The following is a 14,765-nucleotide window of genomic DNA, read 5'->3' on the forward strand; positions in this document are numbered from 1 at the left end:
AATTAATTAAAAATATAAATTCTTTTAATTAAAGTTCAATTTTCTCTAACTTTATATAAGCATTTCTGAACGAATAAAAAAAATTCTAAATTATAACAATTTTAATTTTTTCGTTGTTTTAATAGATTATTTTATTGATTAATAACAAAAATTAAACAAATTATAAAAAATTAAAATTTAAAATAAAAGAATATTTATATAAATTCATTAATAAAATCTTTTCAATTACAAAATTTGAATCTCTTGAAAATTTAATTAGTTTGCGTATTGCTCAGCTGACATGCAAACTTCAACAATGGAATCTCTCAAAGATTCTTCAACAAAGGCTCAACAAAAGCGATTCGGTCAATTACTGAATCCATTTAAACCGTTTAACTGTCATCAGTGTCACGATCACGCTGATCTTCAGTTTTGTTATTTGGATCAGATTCCTCCTCTGAATAGTCCTCATCATGTGTATGTGTTACTGTGCGTGGTGTTGATGGACGCGTATGCGGCACTGTTGTTTCTGATTCAGCAAGTGCTACATCACTTGTTACTGGCGTAAAAGCACCAACTGCCCTAGCACTAGCACTAGCCAGTTCTGCATCAATAGCGCTCGTATTTTGTATGCTGTTTGTGTTTTCAATTTTTGAACGTGACCTTTGTATCATTGGTGCTTCCATTTGGAAACGTTGTTCGTGTGCCACTGTGGATTCATGTGGTAAAAGCATTGCTGGTGCGCGGAACATATAGGAAAATGGATAATAGATCAGATTGAGAAAAGTAGCTGCATATAAATCTGCATATCTGACTACTTGGCTGGAGAAGAATGTCTGACGTGAACCAGAACGGAATAATGAACCCATCATACCATAAGCCAAGTCCATTTTATGTGTCACATCACGTATGGAAGTACGTAATTTGGAAATATCTGGTTTTTCTTTGGTGCTTGAATCAAGATTTCTAAAAAATATTTATAAAAACGCAATAAATAAAAGTATATTTACTTTTAACATAAAAAAAAATAATAACTTACTTGTACATATCACCTAACATAACGTCTAACTGTTGTAGCTCTGCGAAGAATTGACATTTGTCTGTCCAAACGTGTAATTCCTGTACTAATTCTGGTACAATTAAAAATGTACGCCAACCACGTATCTTTTTCGATTTTAATATATCACCAAATATATGATCACCAATATAGAGTACATCTTTGCCTTTGGCATTTATGAACGATGTAAATACTTCACACGATCCACCTGAATAGACCTCACCCTAACATAAAAAGTAGAATTTATTACACTCTTTCAATAATTACAATATTTTTTTGCAGACCTGTTGTAATGGACCAATGTGTGTACCAATTTTTAATGCACCTGTGGTAGTATCGACCTGTCGTAATATGGTGCCTTCTCCGAAGAATAGTGGTTTACGTGCATCTACAACAATTACATCGAAATATGTCTTCCAGTTCCGATGAGGTTCTTCGGATTTTGCGCCGTGTGGAAAATCAAATAAATATGTCATTATTTTATCAGTAAAATTATAGTCGCTGTTGGTGAGTAAAAATACTTTGGCGCCTGATTCACGTATACGCGAAAGTACCATGGGTAAGCGTACATCTTTTTTGACATAGTAATCCAAATTCTGTAAAATTAAGTAAATAGTTTAATTATATATAGATTTAAAAATATATAATATATTTGGTAGTACTTCGGTAGTTTTCTTTTTTAAATCTCCTTGTAAATGCACCCAGTCTACAGCACGACGAACATCTTGGAAAATTGACTTAAAAGACATGAAAAGTTCTCCAGCATTAACACCAGTTTTCTCTCTGAAAATATGTGTATATATTATTATTAGTAATCAAACTGTGAATTAAATAAAATTGAGGATATGTTAAAAATTTTTGAAAGATAGCACATACTATTGCTTTTGTATTGCAATCGTAATAAATAGTTCTAGGGGTGATGTTATCAAGGTATACAGTGTGTTTTTTAAATTTTAGATATTATGCCAGATATAACAACTATTATTGCTATAGTAGCTTGCAGGAATCAAGAAACCAGATAACATGAAAGAAATAATATGACGAAGAGATGGATTAGTATGTGGACGTGTAATGGCTGCATGAGGTTGGTGGATATTAAAGAGCGGGGTGGATTGGGGATAGGTAAGAATTAAAGTGAAACCTGGCTAAACCGGAGTAACCTTACTACTTCAATTGTGCAGTGGGACAAGAGAACAGATGAGCGATGTCATATGGGGTAGAACAGACATTAGGAATATGCGTGTTTATGCGTGACAAGTAACTGTTAAGCTACAACAATTCTTGCTGCACGGGAGAATCGGCGTTCTGCCTGAGAAATATTAAACAGGGACTTGTTGAGAACCTTGTTGCAGAACAAACTTTGTCTCGAAGAGGACACTGCATCCGTGTGGAGGGCTATAAGCCCACGTTGATATTCAACCTTACTGATGTTAGCTTTATTTATAAAAGGTGTTGATATATCTATGATATGAAGAATCGACGGATCGATGGCTGACTTTAATCTACTGAGGGAGTAAACATACAAAATTTTATCATTGTAAAATAATAATACAAACTAATACTAGTTTGCAGTTACATCTGAATACAATTTTGCAATTGCAATATGACATTTCACCCATTTGGGTCTGTCCAAATTTCGGTAATTCTCATAGTCTATTATTATAGACCTGAGTAAAATTTTGCAATTGCAATATGACCTTTCACCCATTTGGTTCTCTCCAAATCTCGGTAACTCTCATAGTCTATTATGTTATTATAGACAATTGTCTGTTATAAAACCAACAAAAATTAATAAAATACAGTTCGAAAATATTCTTCACGCATCCTCATCATAGACTAATCGTAATATTTTATATTATTGGTTTAAGAAGGTTAGATAACAGCCGATATTTAATATGATAAGCTCAATAAATTGTTACTTTAAAAAAGTATGGTTAGAAAAAAAAAAAAAATAAATAGACAAATCTTGAAAAAATATTGTTAGAAGAAATATATTCGAAAAACAAAGAGACGATATTCAAGTACTATATATTGCATATAATTAATCATTGTCAGCTGATTACTGAATAGTACATTTTTATAGAATATGTAAATAACTACAATTTAAGTAATGTCTTACATTTGCTTTATCACTGCAATGTTATAGCTATAAAGTCAAGTCACATTAGCCATTTGGTACTTTTAGTTTCTATTAACGAGGAAGATTCAGACATTTAAATCTAACATAATCATTTTGTAGTAAACGGACGCTGTACAACTCTAAAAGAGGATAATGACACACAGTTGTCAGAAAGGCGTCGAGATACATATTTTATATTATTATTGTACTGTATTGGATGATGAAGATAGAAAGAATCAAATCAATTACTTGCACCAAATAGGAAAGGATCGAACATACTCCAACTAAGTCACCCGATGAAATTTGTTGGCGTGTTCTGGACTACTATCTACAGGGCAACCGAAAAAGAGGAATATGTAAAATAACGAATAAGGATGCTCTTGGAACGGGACGAAGCGGGCAACATAACACATTATATGATTTAGATGTTTTGCAGAGACCATATACGCCTTTAAGAACTTAAAGGAAATGATAAAGATTGATACAAAGTCAAATCAATGAATGAACATATATTGATATATTATATATGTCTACCAAATCTCAAAATTGAACTGTAAAAGTAGATTTGGGAGTTTTATAGGAATGGTGATAATCTTATCATGAGTTTTTAAATTTCACACATATTTTAATTACTAATTACTGAATAGTACATTTTTATAGCATGTGTAAATAACTATAATTAAAGTAATGTCTTTTGAGACCAATCACATATAATTTAAAGTATATGAATATACATAGTTGTGTTAATTGATACAGTGTTGATACTATACAGTATCCATATATATATTCTAAATACTGTATAGATGAGCATGTAGAAGCCCCCCAAAAAATATTTTAGTTAATTAAGTTTTTTATAATTAAAAATGTATTAAAAGCTTAATATTAATGAAGTGTAAACCCTTCATAGCAGAGAAATGAATTTGGAATAAAATTTTGAAATTCATTACAAAGTTAATTAAATCGTCATTTTTTTCGCATCAATAACTTAAGGACATTTATTTTTGTGTCCTTATGTGAATGACATAAACTTCATATGAGCATCTTTGATAAATTTTTATTAAATGTTATGTGCATGTAAGTACATAATTATATCCTAACATGTATGTATGTATATTTCGTATGTTACTCGTATAAATTAAATTAAATTTTAGCTTCAAGAGTTTTGCACAAAAATTAATGGGCTTCACAGTGAAACTAGAAACTTTGGCTTCGGAAGGAAAGAGAGGCAATTTTAGAAATGAAAACACTTTGAAGTGCTCGAAAGCAGTTCATTGTTCTTAGACCAAAATCACTGTTTTTAATCAGCACTTTTAGTGAGTGAAGTGAAGTGTTTTCAAGCTGCCGATGGCAATTTGCCCATTTTGCTGCTCCTTCCTTTTAGATGATAACGACGATGATAAAAGCAGTTGACACCTTGCGCCAGAGTGGAATTGCTGAAAGGGATTATCTGGTGTAGGGAGTTACAAGTTACAAGTGTTACCTTTCAAATGTTGAAATTGAATTAAAAAAGTCAAAGGAATCAAAGGAATTTAAAAAAATTGCAAGAATTTTATTTTTTAGTAATGAACAGAATAGCTTATTGTGCACTTTCAGACAGACAGAGTAGACAGAGAGTTCTTATGCCAAATATTTATTGGGAGGAATATAATGCAGCATATTTTGAATTTTCAGCAAAAATATGGGACAGATAAAGATTTGTCAAAGAGAACTTAATAAAGTGGTAGATTTTAAAGTTTAGAAATAATTTAAAATTCATATAACACAAAAAGGAAAATAAGCGAAACTGTTTTGATTTAGTAGACATTCTAATTTGCATTTCTGCATTTAAGGTTATGTCGAAGATAAAAATGAAGTAACAAATTTTAAAATTTTAGAAGTTTTCATATAGAAAAGAATTATAAGTAGAACTCGAATTCAAAAAATACTAAAGCTAACGCTAATATATATTTTACGCTAATGTATTTACCAAAACAAAACAAATGCCAAGTTTATACAACGCCCGAACAGACTTTAAACTCTCAGAGTAATAATTTCTTGTTATATAGCTATGAATAGAATGGGATTCCAAATAGTACTGGAGGTTATATGGAGATAAACGTTAATATTGTAGAATAAAAAGAACGATTTGTATATGAAGATACAATAGTCTAACAATGGAGACAGTGTTAAAGGTAACTAATGTTCAAGCCCGTAGAGATTTATATAAAAGAGTAGTAGTATATATGTAGAACTGTAGACATTAAAATAGAGTAGAAAATTCCAGAAGGAAGCGAATCAGCGACTCTATATCATAAGCTCACTCGTCTTCGAGAGACATGTAATGCTTATCACGTCCATTACAGGTCCAAAGTTCAAAAGAAAAGCAAATCACTTACGTTATCTCAACAAAGGCGAAACTGCTCGTTACAATAATTAGAATATATAGTACATATATAAGGCATTTTCGATTGCTAAATCAAGATTCAATTTAGGTTTAATCTCGATCTGTCAAATTTTACTTACGTCGATTGACGTAAATCTGAAGTTCGAAAGAATTACTGCAGTAGAGATAATTAGTAGAGGTAATCACGCCAATAGAAAATCAAAATAATTTATTTAGGTCTTAATATGGAAGTATAACTGATAGTTAAGAACTGTATAATAATAGATCGAAATATAAAATACTAAACATCTGATAGAAGTAGTAAGTAGTAATAGATTAGTAACATCACACTAAGCATGTAACACCTAGAATAACATATGCCATATCTATTATATAGCCGTTTGACACCGTTTTATAAAACATATAAAAGAGATGAAGATAGTTGAACAATAAAGTACAAGGCTCAAGATGTACAATAACACTATAATAGAAAAATAATGTATGCATATCTTCATGAAACCATACTAAAGTCCTGTTATACAATTTACACTTAAGCTAAGTAAAACTTAAGGGTTTGAATTTTAATACTATGGTATCACACAAAACTCATGTCAATTTGACTTTAATCGGCAATAAAGTGTGCACTATTAAGGTGGTTGGTTGATTCGTTGCAGTGGCAGGCCATTAGATAACTTCCATGTACCTCAATTAGCGATTTTTCGCCGTTTTGCTACCACATTCCTTGCAAGAACCCTAGTGTATAAGAGTAGAGACTAAATCCATCCCGCCGAATTTAAGTAATTTAATCTTTCATCTTCACCACTGAGCAGTCTGATAGACTATCAAAGAAGTATTTTCCTAAGAACCTATATCTTCTGGACGCTAAAACCGGGCATTCACAGAGAAAATGTATTATTGTTTCTTTCTTCTGCGGGTTTTCACTATAAAGGTATATAAAGGTAGATTTATAAAAGGCACTATAAAGGTAGATTTAAAAATTTTGTTGTAATACTGACCTAACTATTATATCTACCCATACTCAAGAAATTAGCCTATTGAAGTGGCAGACTTCTTGCTTTATCTCTGCAATGTTGTACCTATAAAGTCAAGTCAAGTCACATTAGCCATTTGGTACTCTTAGTTTCCATTGACGACAATGAAAATTCTGATATTTTAATCTAATGATTTAAGATGTTTAAAAGCTAGGTAAGCTAGTTAAACACTGATTTAATTCTTCGAAAACCTAGAGCATTTGTTGGCATATGTTTTTAACGTGTCCTTAAAATTTGATAGCCAAACACAAGCTGTAATTTTGAACTTTTTCAGTATTGAAACGAATATGAACAAATAGGAATGGATCGAGAACATAATTCAAAAAAACTACCTGATGAAATTTGTTGACGTGCTCTTGACTACAATCCACAGGGCAACTGAAGAGAAAGAATAGGTAATGTAACGAATAAGGATGCATTTGGAACGGGACGTAGCGAGCAGCATAACACATTATATGATTTAGCTTTTTTGCAGAGACCATATGCGCCTTAAAGCAGTTAAAAGAAATGATAAAGATAATAATGACTTAATGTTCTGCTTGATACCAACTCAAATCAAACATATATTTATTTATTATATATATGACCACGAAATCTCAAAATTGAACTGTAAAAAAGTATTGGTTACTTTATATGAATGGGGTGATCTTATCATAATTTTTTAAGTTTTACACATATTTTAATAAAAAAAAGTTCTTTAAACATAAAATTATTTTTGATAAATTCACCAAGCATTTTGCTGATATAAAAGTCTTAAATATGACATCCTTTCATTACAAGCGTAAATGAAAAGTTTTAATTAAATTGCACCACATTTAGTGTGTTCAGAAATTTAATTTCCAACCATGTTGGTTGGATTCAGATGAAAATGCCATAACAAATTTAATTTGAAATTAAAATATGCAAAAACAAAACTTTTACACACGATGAAGCAATTAAAATTGTTATTGTTTTAATTGGGAATCAAGAATTGCAAGAATTCATAATTTAAATTCTGGATATTTTCCATTAAGTTTGTGGGTTCGAACGCTTACTATGAAAACAGCAGATGCTTTAAAATTAATTCTTCTATTGTCAAACTGCTATTTGTCAAATGGTTCCCAATATGATTAAAACAGAAAAAAAATGACCCTAAGACAACAAATAACACCATTTTCATTGTCATTCTAATTGACCGATGAAAACTGCTCTACATAATGCAGTTATTATTTCAGAAAATATCATTGCTCATCCATAAGTCATAGAATAGAACTAAATTTATTTTTCTTGGAAAATTAGGAAAATTAAACTAAATAAGAATGGATACTCTGCTAAGTTTAACAAGGAGCAGTGGCAATATGAGCAAGTCCACCTTTGTATGCTATAATTTGATAGTAAAAATACGACTAAGTAACGAGTCTCCAGTAAAGACTTCTTTTGAAGCTGTCAGGATGAGGATATGTTTAAAAAAAATTGGTCACTTTATATGTTACTATTCGGTTCTTACTAGACAGAGATCAATCCTTAGCAAATTACTACTTAGAGAAATTGGTAGGTCTGTCCGCAGTCGAACTGCAATCTTGTTAGAAACTAGACGGCTCACTCGAGAATCTTGAAACCACAGAAACTAGACGGCTTACTCGAGAATCTTGAAACAGCAAGGTAAATTCTCCAACAGTATCACAATGTAGTCTTCACATACATGGGTCACAACACCTTTTCTAGTGTCAGACACCGAGTTTAAATAAAACACGTCCGTTTGATTAAGAGTGTCTCGTCAAAACTGACTTTCATTTCTTTATTATATTTCTTATATTAATGCACTCCGAGAGCAACACTCATGAGAGCATGAAAAGATGCATAAGAGCAATGATAATAGAAGTAACAATAAAGCAATAAATAAAAGTAAAAATAACAAAAGAGTGACAGTTCGACCATCCTGACATTAACTCGTCCTCGAGTTTCAAGTTATGTTAATATCGTTATCTTCATCGTAGTCATCGTCGACTGTAGGAAATAATGAACACCATGGTTTCAGTTTGTCACTGCTAACGACTGTGCTATACCGGCGTTGTTTCTTTGTTCACCCACCATGTCTCCAATAACATACCTGTCAAATCGCAGAATTTTCTTCACTTCATATGGCCCGCGATATTTAATGCCAAGTTTTCTTGATTCGCCTGTGCTTGGAAGCGTTGCTTCAATAAGCACAAGATCACCTTCTTTATACGGTTGTGGAGTTTTATATTTAGCATCGAATCTAGCTTTCCAAACCTCACGTGCAGCCTTAATGTTCTTTTTAGCATCCTCACGACGTGCGCTTAATTCGTGACTATCGATATTGATATTTTCTTCTGTTACAGCAGCCAACAGTTTATTTCCACTGATGTCTTTTAACGGAAAATCGTAAATTAGTTCAATGGGTGAATATTTTGTTGTTGAATTTATTGTTGTATTTATCTTCCATTGTAAGCAACGAAGTTTTGTGTCCCAATCTTTTGTATCTGATGACGTCTTTAAATAAGAGAGAATAGATTGATTCACACGTTCAGCAATACCATTAGCTCGTGGTGTGCGTACGGCAACTTTAATATGCTGAATATTGTTACTATTACAATAAGCTTCGAACGCTGAGGATGTAAAAGCTGTACCTCTATCAGTAACGATTTTACTGGGAAGACCAAAATACAATGTTAGTTGATTAAGTGTTTCTAGTACAGGTTTGGTTTTCGTTGATTTAACAGCGACAGTCACAACATATCTAGTTAGTGCATCCACGATCACTATGATATATTCATTACCACTGCAGCTTCTAATAAAAGGTCCTAGATGGTCCATATGTATTACCTCGAACGGCACCCTCGGTATCTCCATACCATATAGTTGACATTCTTTCTTTGCTGTACTTCGATTATAACAACATTCAATGCATGATTTGATGTACCCCTTAACAAAATTTCGACATCGAGGAAACCAAAAATGTTGTTTAATACGTTTTATTGTGCCATCCACACCTGGATGACCAGCATCATCATGACAAAGTTTCACAATTCTCCATCGTATTCCTTTTGGTATGACCAGTAACTCTTTCCCATCATGATGTCTTCTATAGAGCCGATTTCCCTTTAAAATGAATTCCTTCTCATGCTGCTCTCGCTGTGTTGAATCGACACGACCTTTTAAAATATCAATGATCTGTTGTAAATTTGCATCTTGCTGTTGCATTGTCAAAATCCAATCCTCATTCGAAATGTCAATCATCATTAAATTTGCAGATACATCATCAACTTCGCATGGCGGTTCAACAGGAGCTCGACTCATTGCGTCAACGTGAGCCATTAAATTACCTGGGCGATGACTTGACGTATAATCATATTCGAGCAATTTTAACAGCCATCTTGCGACTCGTGGAATCATTGGTGTTACTGTTTTAATACTGGAAATAGCTGAACAATCCGTAAAGATTTTAAAATGTTTGCCCAAAAGATACATTCGAAAACGTTGACATGCTTCAACTACCGCTAAAACTTCTAATTCATATCCATGATATTTACTTTCAACTTCTGTACATAATCGACTGAAATATGCTATGGGCTTTGATATTCCGTTATCTTCACGTTGCATTAATATCGCTGCAAGTCCAATACTGCTTGCGTCAGTATAAATTTCTTGTTCTTTATTAATGTCATATATTCCCAAAAGCGGCTCATTAGCTAACAATTCAATTAGTTTGAGGAAAGCATTTTCACATTCCAATGACCATTTAAAAGCAATATTCTTTCTCGTTAACTGTGTTAACGGATGAGCAATTTGTGCATAATTCTGAACAAATTTCCTGAAGTAACCTGTAAGTCCCAAGAAACGTCTGACTTCTGTTACATTTGTTGGTATAGGAAATTGTTTTATCGCAATGGTTTTAGTTATACCAGGTTTTATACCATTCTCGTCGACTTCATGACCTAAAAACCATACACTGCCTTTCATAAAATAACATTTCGATAGGCGTAAGGTCAATCCTTCATTACGAATAATTTTCAAAAATTCTTCTAAATTCTCAAGCCCTTCTTGTGCTGTTTCAGATGCCACAATGACTTCATCAACATAACTAACCACCTTACCTCTCAGCGGTTCCATAAGTTTCATCATCATCTTTTGAAATACGCACGGAGCATTTTTGAGGCCAAATGGCATTCGATTAAACTCATAGTGACCATTATGAGTGACGAACGCTGTCAGCTTTCTCGATGATTTAGCAATTTCAATCTGATAATAGCCTGACATCATATCTAAAGTTGTGAAAAATCTTTTTCCCGCAAGAGTTGATAGAACACCATCTACTGTAGGCATTGACCATGGCTGTTTTTCCGTTACAGCATTTAATGCCCTGTAGTCGATGCATAAACGATCTTCACCATTCGATTTCGGTACAAGAACAATAGGAGACGAGTATTCTGAAGTTGATGTTCGAATAATATTTAACTCTAATAATTCGTCAACAATTCGTTCCACAACACGTTGTTTAGGAATTGGTATGCTGTAAGGTTTTTTTGTTATCGGCGTTGGAGATGTAACCGCAATCTCCATTTTCGTTGTTTTCGCCTTACCAAGTTCATTTAGATTTTCGCCAAAACAATCATTATAATTATTTAACAAATTACGCAACTCATTTTGTTCGTTTACCGATAAATTCTCGTTGCACTTAAAATTTTCGGGTGTTATCGCAAACACTTGACAGTTTCCATTTTCAATCACAACGCGACATTTGGACAATAAGTCAATACCGATAATAACGTCATATGCCATGGTATCATCTTCGACCACTAGCATTTCGCACTTGTACTTTTGTTCATCAATAGTTATTGACAACTTATCTGTCTTTTCGGAACACACATATTCACCGCCTGCAAAACCGTTCAAAGTTTTCACACATTTTATTAGTTTACATTTCAATATAATGGCTATATTACGCTTAATTATTGACACACCACTGCCTGAATCGATCAAAGCGTTACATAAGATATTGTTTATACATATTTGTTTAATTATAACACCAGGTTTTTCAATCGCATTTACTGGATTTCGTTTATTACACGTTTTTGTGTCATGGTTTCCTGAACACATTGAACAACGCGGCTTTCGTTGCGGTTTTGGACAATTTTTCGAAATGTGCCCATACTCCCGACAATTATAACAAACCGGTCCCGTTTTTACCACACGAGTTACACTGGAGTCACTGTTATTTTTATTCGGCATATATTGATTATCATTGTAACGTACTACTGGTCTTCGTACGCTTACATTACTGTTCTGTAACGACCGCACAAAATCTGAGCAATTTTTAAATTGCATAGCAGATAATGTCTTCCGCAACCCGTCGTCATACAGCCCGATGGTTACATATCTTATGACCACTTGGTCTTCGAGTTGTCCACGGCGTCCAATAGCTAACATTCGATAATAGTACTCAACAACGCTTTCATTTTTTCTCTGCTGATTGCTCATTAACTGCATATGAATATCAGCAGCATTCAAAACACACGGAAAATCATTTAAGAATGCGATCACAAATTCACCCCAGCTACGAAATACTGGTTGCGAATCAATCCACAATTTTGCGGCACCTCTCAATTTACTTCTTATAGCAAATAGAACAATATGGTCATTCCACTGGTATGCATTCTTTAATTGCTCAACACTTTGAACAAACTGCACTGATGTGACGTCATCACTGTTGTTGTCGAATGACGGCAAAGCATCTATAATATCTCTTATATTACAGTAGTTACTCGCACTCTGCATTGCCATAGCAACATTCGTATTCATATTTGTTTCATACTGCATACGCACATTGGTTTGATCTTGTCTGTTCTGCATGTACGGTGCGTATTCTGCTGACGTAGCAGCTACAGCTATGTTCGGCGCGATCAACGGCGACTTTTGCACACACTCAGGGGTTGAAAAGATTACTGGCGCCAACGTAGACGCATAAGGCATATTCATTACATGTGACGCTGGCAGAGGCCACACTGTACTTGTTGATGCACACGAATATTTGTTCATGTATTGGTTCGGTACAGTCATCGAAGGCAAAGAAACACTCACTGTATTTGTTGTAGTTGTAGTTTGACTTGTTGCATGTAGATTAGTATTCGGCACAAAATACTTATTCGCATTTAATTCCGGCATCGACGTCGCCACCGCATTGATAGGCTGTATTAATGACTCCAATGTCCGCTGGAGACGCAATACTTCGGCTTTCAATTCCAAAACGGTGGTGTTTTCGTTTGCCGTATTAACATCGGCGACACTTTGTTTCTCCTGATCATTATATTCATGCAATTGCGTTTTCACATTACTTTCCTTTACCGAAGGAAAATCATCCAAGTCAATTGCATTTCCCATTGTGTTCGAATCCATTATTTTTATTAATAACTGTTTACACTTATTACCAATAAATTATTATTTGCACTCTTTATTTTAAATCCCACTTCTGAATTTGTCAGACACCGAGTTTAAATAAAACACGTCCGTTTGATTAAGAGTGTCTCGTCAAAACTGACTTTCATTTCTTTATTATATTTCTTATATTAATGCACTCCGAGAGCAACACTCATGAGAGCATGAAAAGATGCATAAGAGCAATGATAATAGAAGTAACAATAAAGCAATAAATAAAAGTAAAAATAACAAAAGAGTGACACTAGTAAGACAGCCTTCAAGTTCTGTACCATCAGAGTACCAATAGAAGCATTCGAGGTTTGTATAAATTCCCATTTATTTTGTTCACTTCTGGATAATAATACTTAAGTTTCAGGAAAAGAAATTGATTTAACGTACGATATCTAAAAAATGAAAAACATGAGATAGTACAGCTACCATATCTCTTCTCGTTGATGCCATTTGGATGTCCATCTATGTGGCACGAGAAATATATTATTTCAACAGTAGCTAGCTTTTTTACTAGAGGCATGTTAAATTCCGTATGTAGATGGTCACACGTAATAAACAATAGCAAACGGGATCAGTAGTATGCAGTACTAAATTTTGTTAAGAGTGAAATTTGTTAGTCTCTTACTCTATGCCTCTCAAAGGTCTTTACCTTTGCGTTATGGAGTAGCATAAACTATATTGGGATGTTCTATTGCATTGTCTAGCAGGGTTTCTATCGTTTATACTGGAGCAGCATACACTATATTGGGATGTTCTGTTGCTTTGTCTTGCAGGTTTTCTTTATTTTTATTCTAGGTACTATTTGCGACCTCGTTAAATGTGTTGCTGGGAAGAAATGCCAACAAATTCTTCTATTGATTGTACGAAGCAGAATAATTTGAGAAGACACTGGGCATACAGTCAAATATGTCACATAAACTATGAAAATTCTGCTGTTGTAAAGATATCTGTATATCTGTATAAACGTATCTGATCAGATACATTGTTTTAGCCAAACCGATTGTGTGTTAACTTGTTCAGCAATAATACTTTATCGAAACAAAATTGAAAGAATAACTATTTATTTCCAAACTAATTACGCAAATTTAATTTATTTTTATTATTTAATATTAACAGTCTGTGTTCCAATAATAATACTTTCAACAAAATAATTAATTAATGAAGCCCAATACAAATAATTCAATTAACTGAATGCTGCTTGTACGCACTGTTGCACTATTTTAATAAGAAGAAATCAATTAACTTAAAATTTAATGAAGAAATGAAGAGTTAATAGAGCATTAAGTGCAACACAATTAAATGTAATTGAATTGGATATTAAGAAAAACACTGAGTGTCCTTTTAATCAAGCTTACATTAGTGCACAAACGAAGTGGAAAATTGTATATTCTTTACTACGGATACGAAGAAGGTATACGAGTACAAAGGATGATTACAATCCATTATGAAAAATGAAATAAAATTATTCTTTACGATATCAACGAAATTCCTTTGAAGTTACTTAAATTATACAATGATTTATATATATATATATATATATATATTTATTACTTACCTCTCATAAACTGAACTATTTGTAAAGAAGTCTACTAGGCAAGCTAATAAATAAGTCTCCGGCAAATTGAATAGTGTATTCAATACATAAACGCGTGATTCATCCAATTTCAAGAATTTATTTGGATACAATTCATAAACCTGGTGGCTGTAAGAAAACGTAAAAGTGTATTAATGAAATTCATAGAAAAGCGACAAATTTATCCATACTTA

General features: G+C 33.0%; 1 protein-coding gene across 1 annotated transcript in view; it reads right to left on the reverse strand.

The window, feature by feature from the left end:
- Nucleotides 1-218: 218 nt before the first annotated feature.
- Nucleotides 219-14,765, reverse strand: part of LOC119666897 (cytosolic purine 5'-nucleotidase-like) — a 25,705-nt gene continuing 11,158 nt past the window's right edge. The window contains exons 2-6 of the mRNA XM_038076175.1: nucleotides 14,554-14,700; nucleotides 1,699-1,819; nucleotides 1,321-1,632; nucleotides 1,019-1,260; nucleotides 219-945 (exon numbers count right to left, since the gene is read on the reverse strand). Coding sequence (XP_037932103.1) covers nucleotides 372-945; nucleotides 1,019-1,260; nucleotides 1,321-1,632; nucleotides 1,699-1,819; nucleotides 14,554-14,700 — 1,396 coding nt within the window. The 3' untranslated portion in view covers nucleotides 219-371. The remainder of the gene's footprint in view (nucleotides 946-1,018; nucleotides 1,261-1,320; nucleotides 1,633-1,698; nucleotides 1,820-14,553; nucleotides 14,701-14,765) is intronic.

The sequence above is a fragment of the Teleopsis dalmanni genome, chromosome 1 (assembly GCF_002237135.1).
Source record: "Teleopsis dalmanni isolate 2A chromosome 1, ASM223713v2, whole genome shotgun sequence".
Taxonomy (NCBI): Eukaryota; Metazoa; Arthropoda; class Insecta; order Diptera; family Diopsidae; genus Teleopsis; species Teleopsis dalmanni.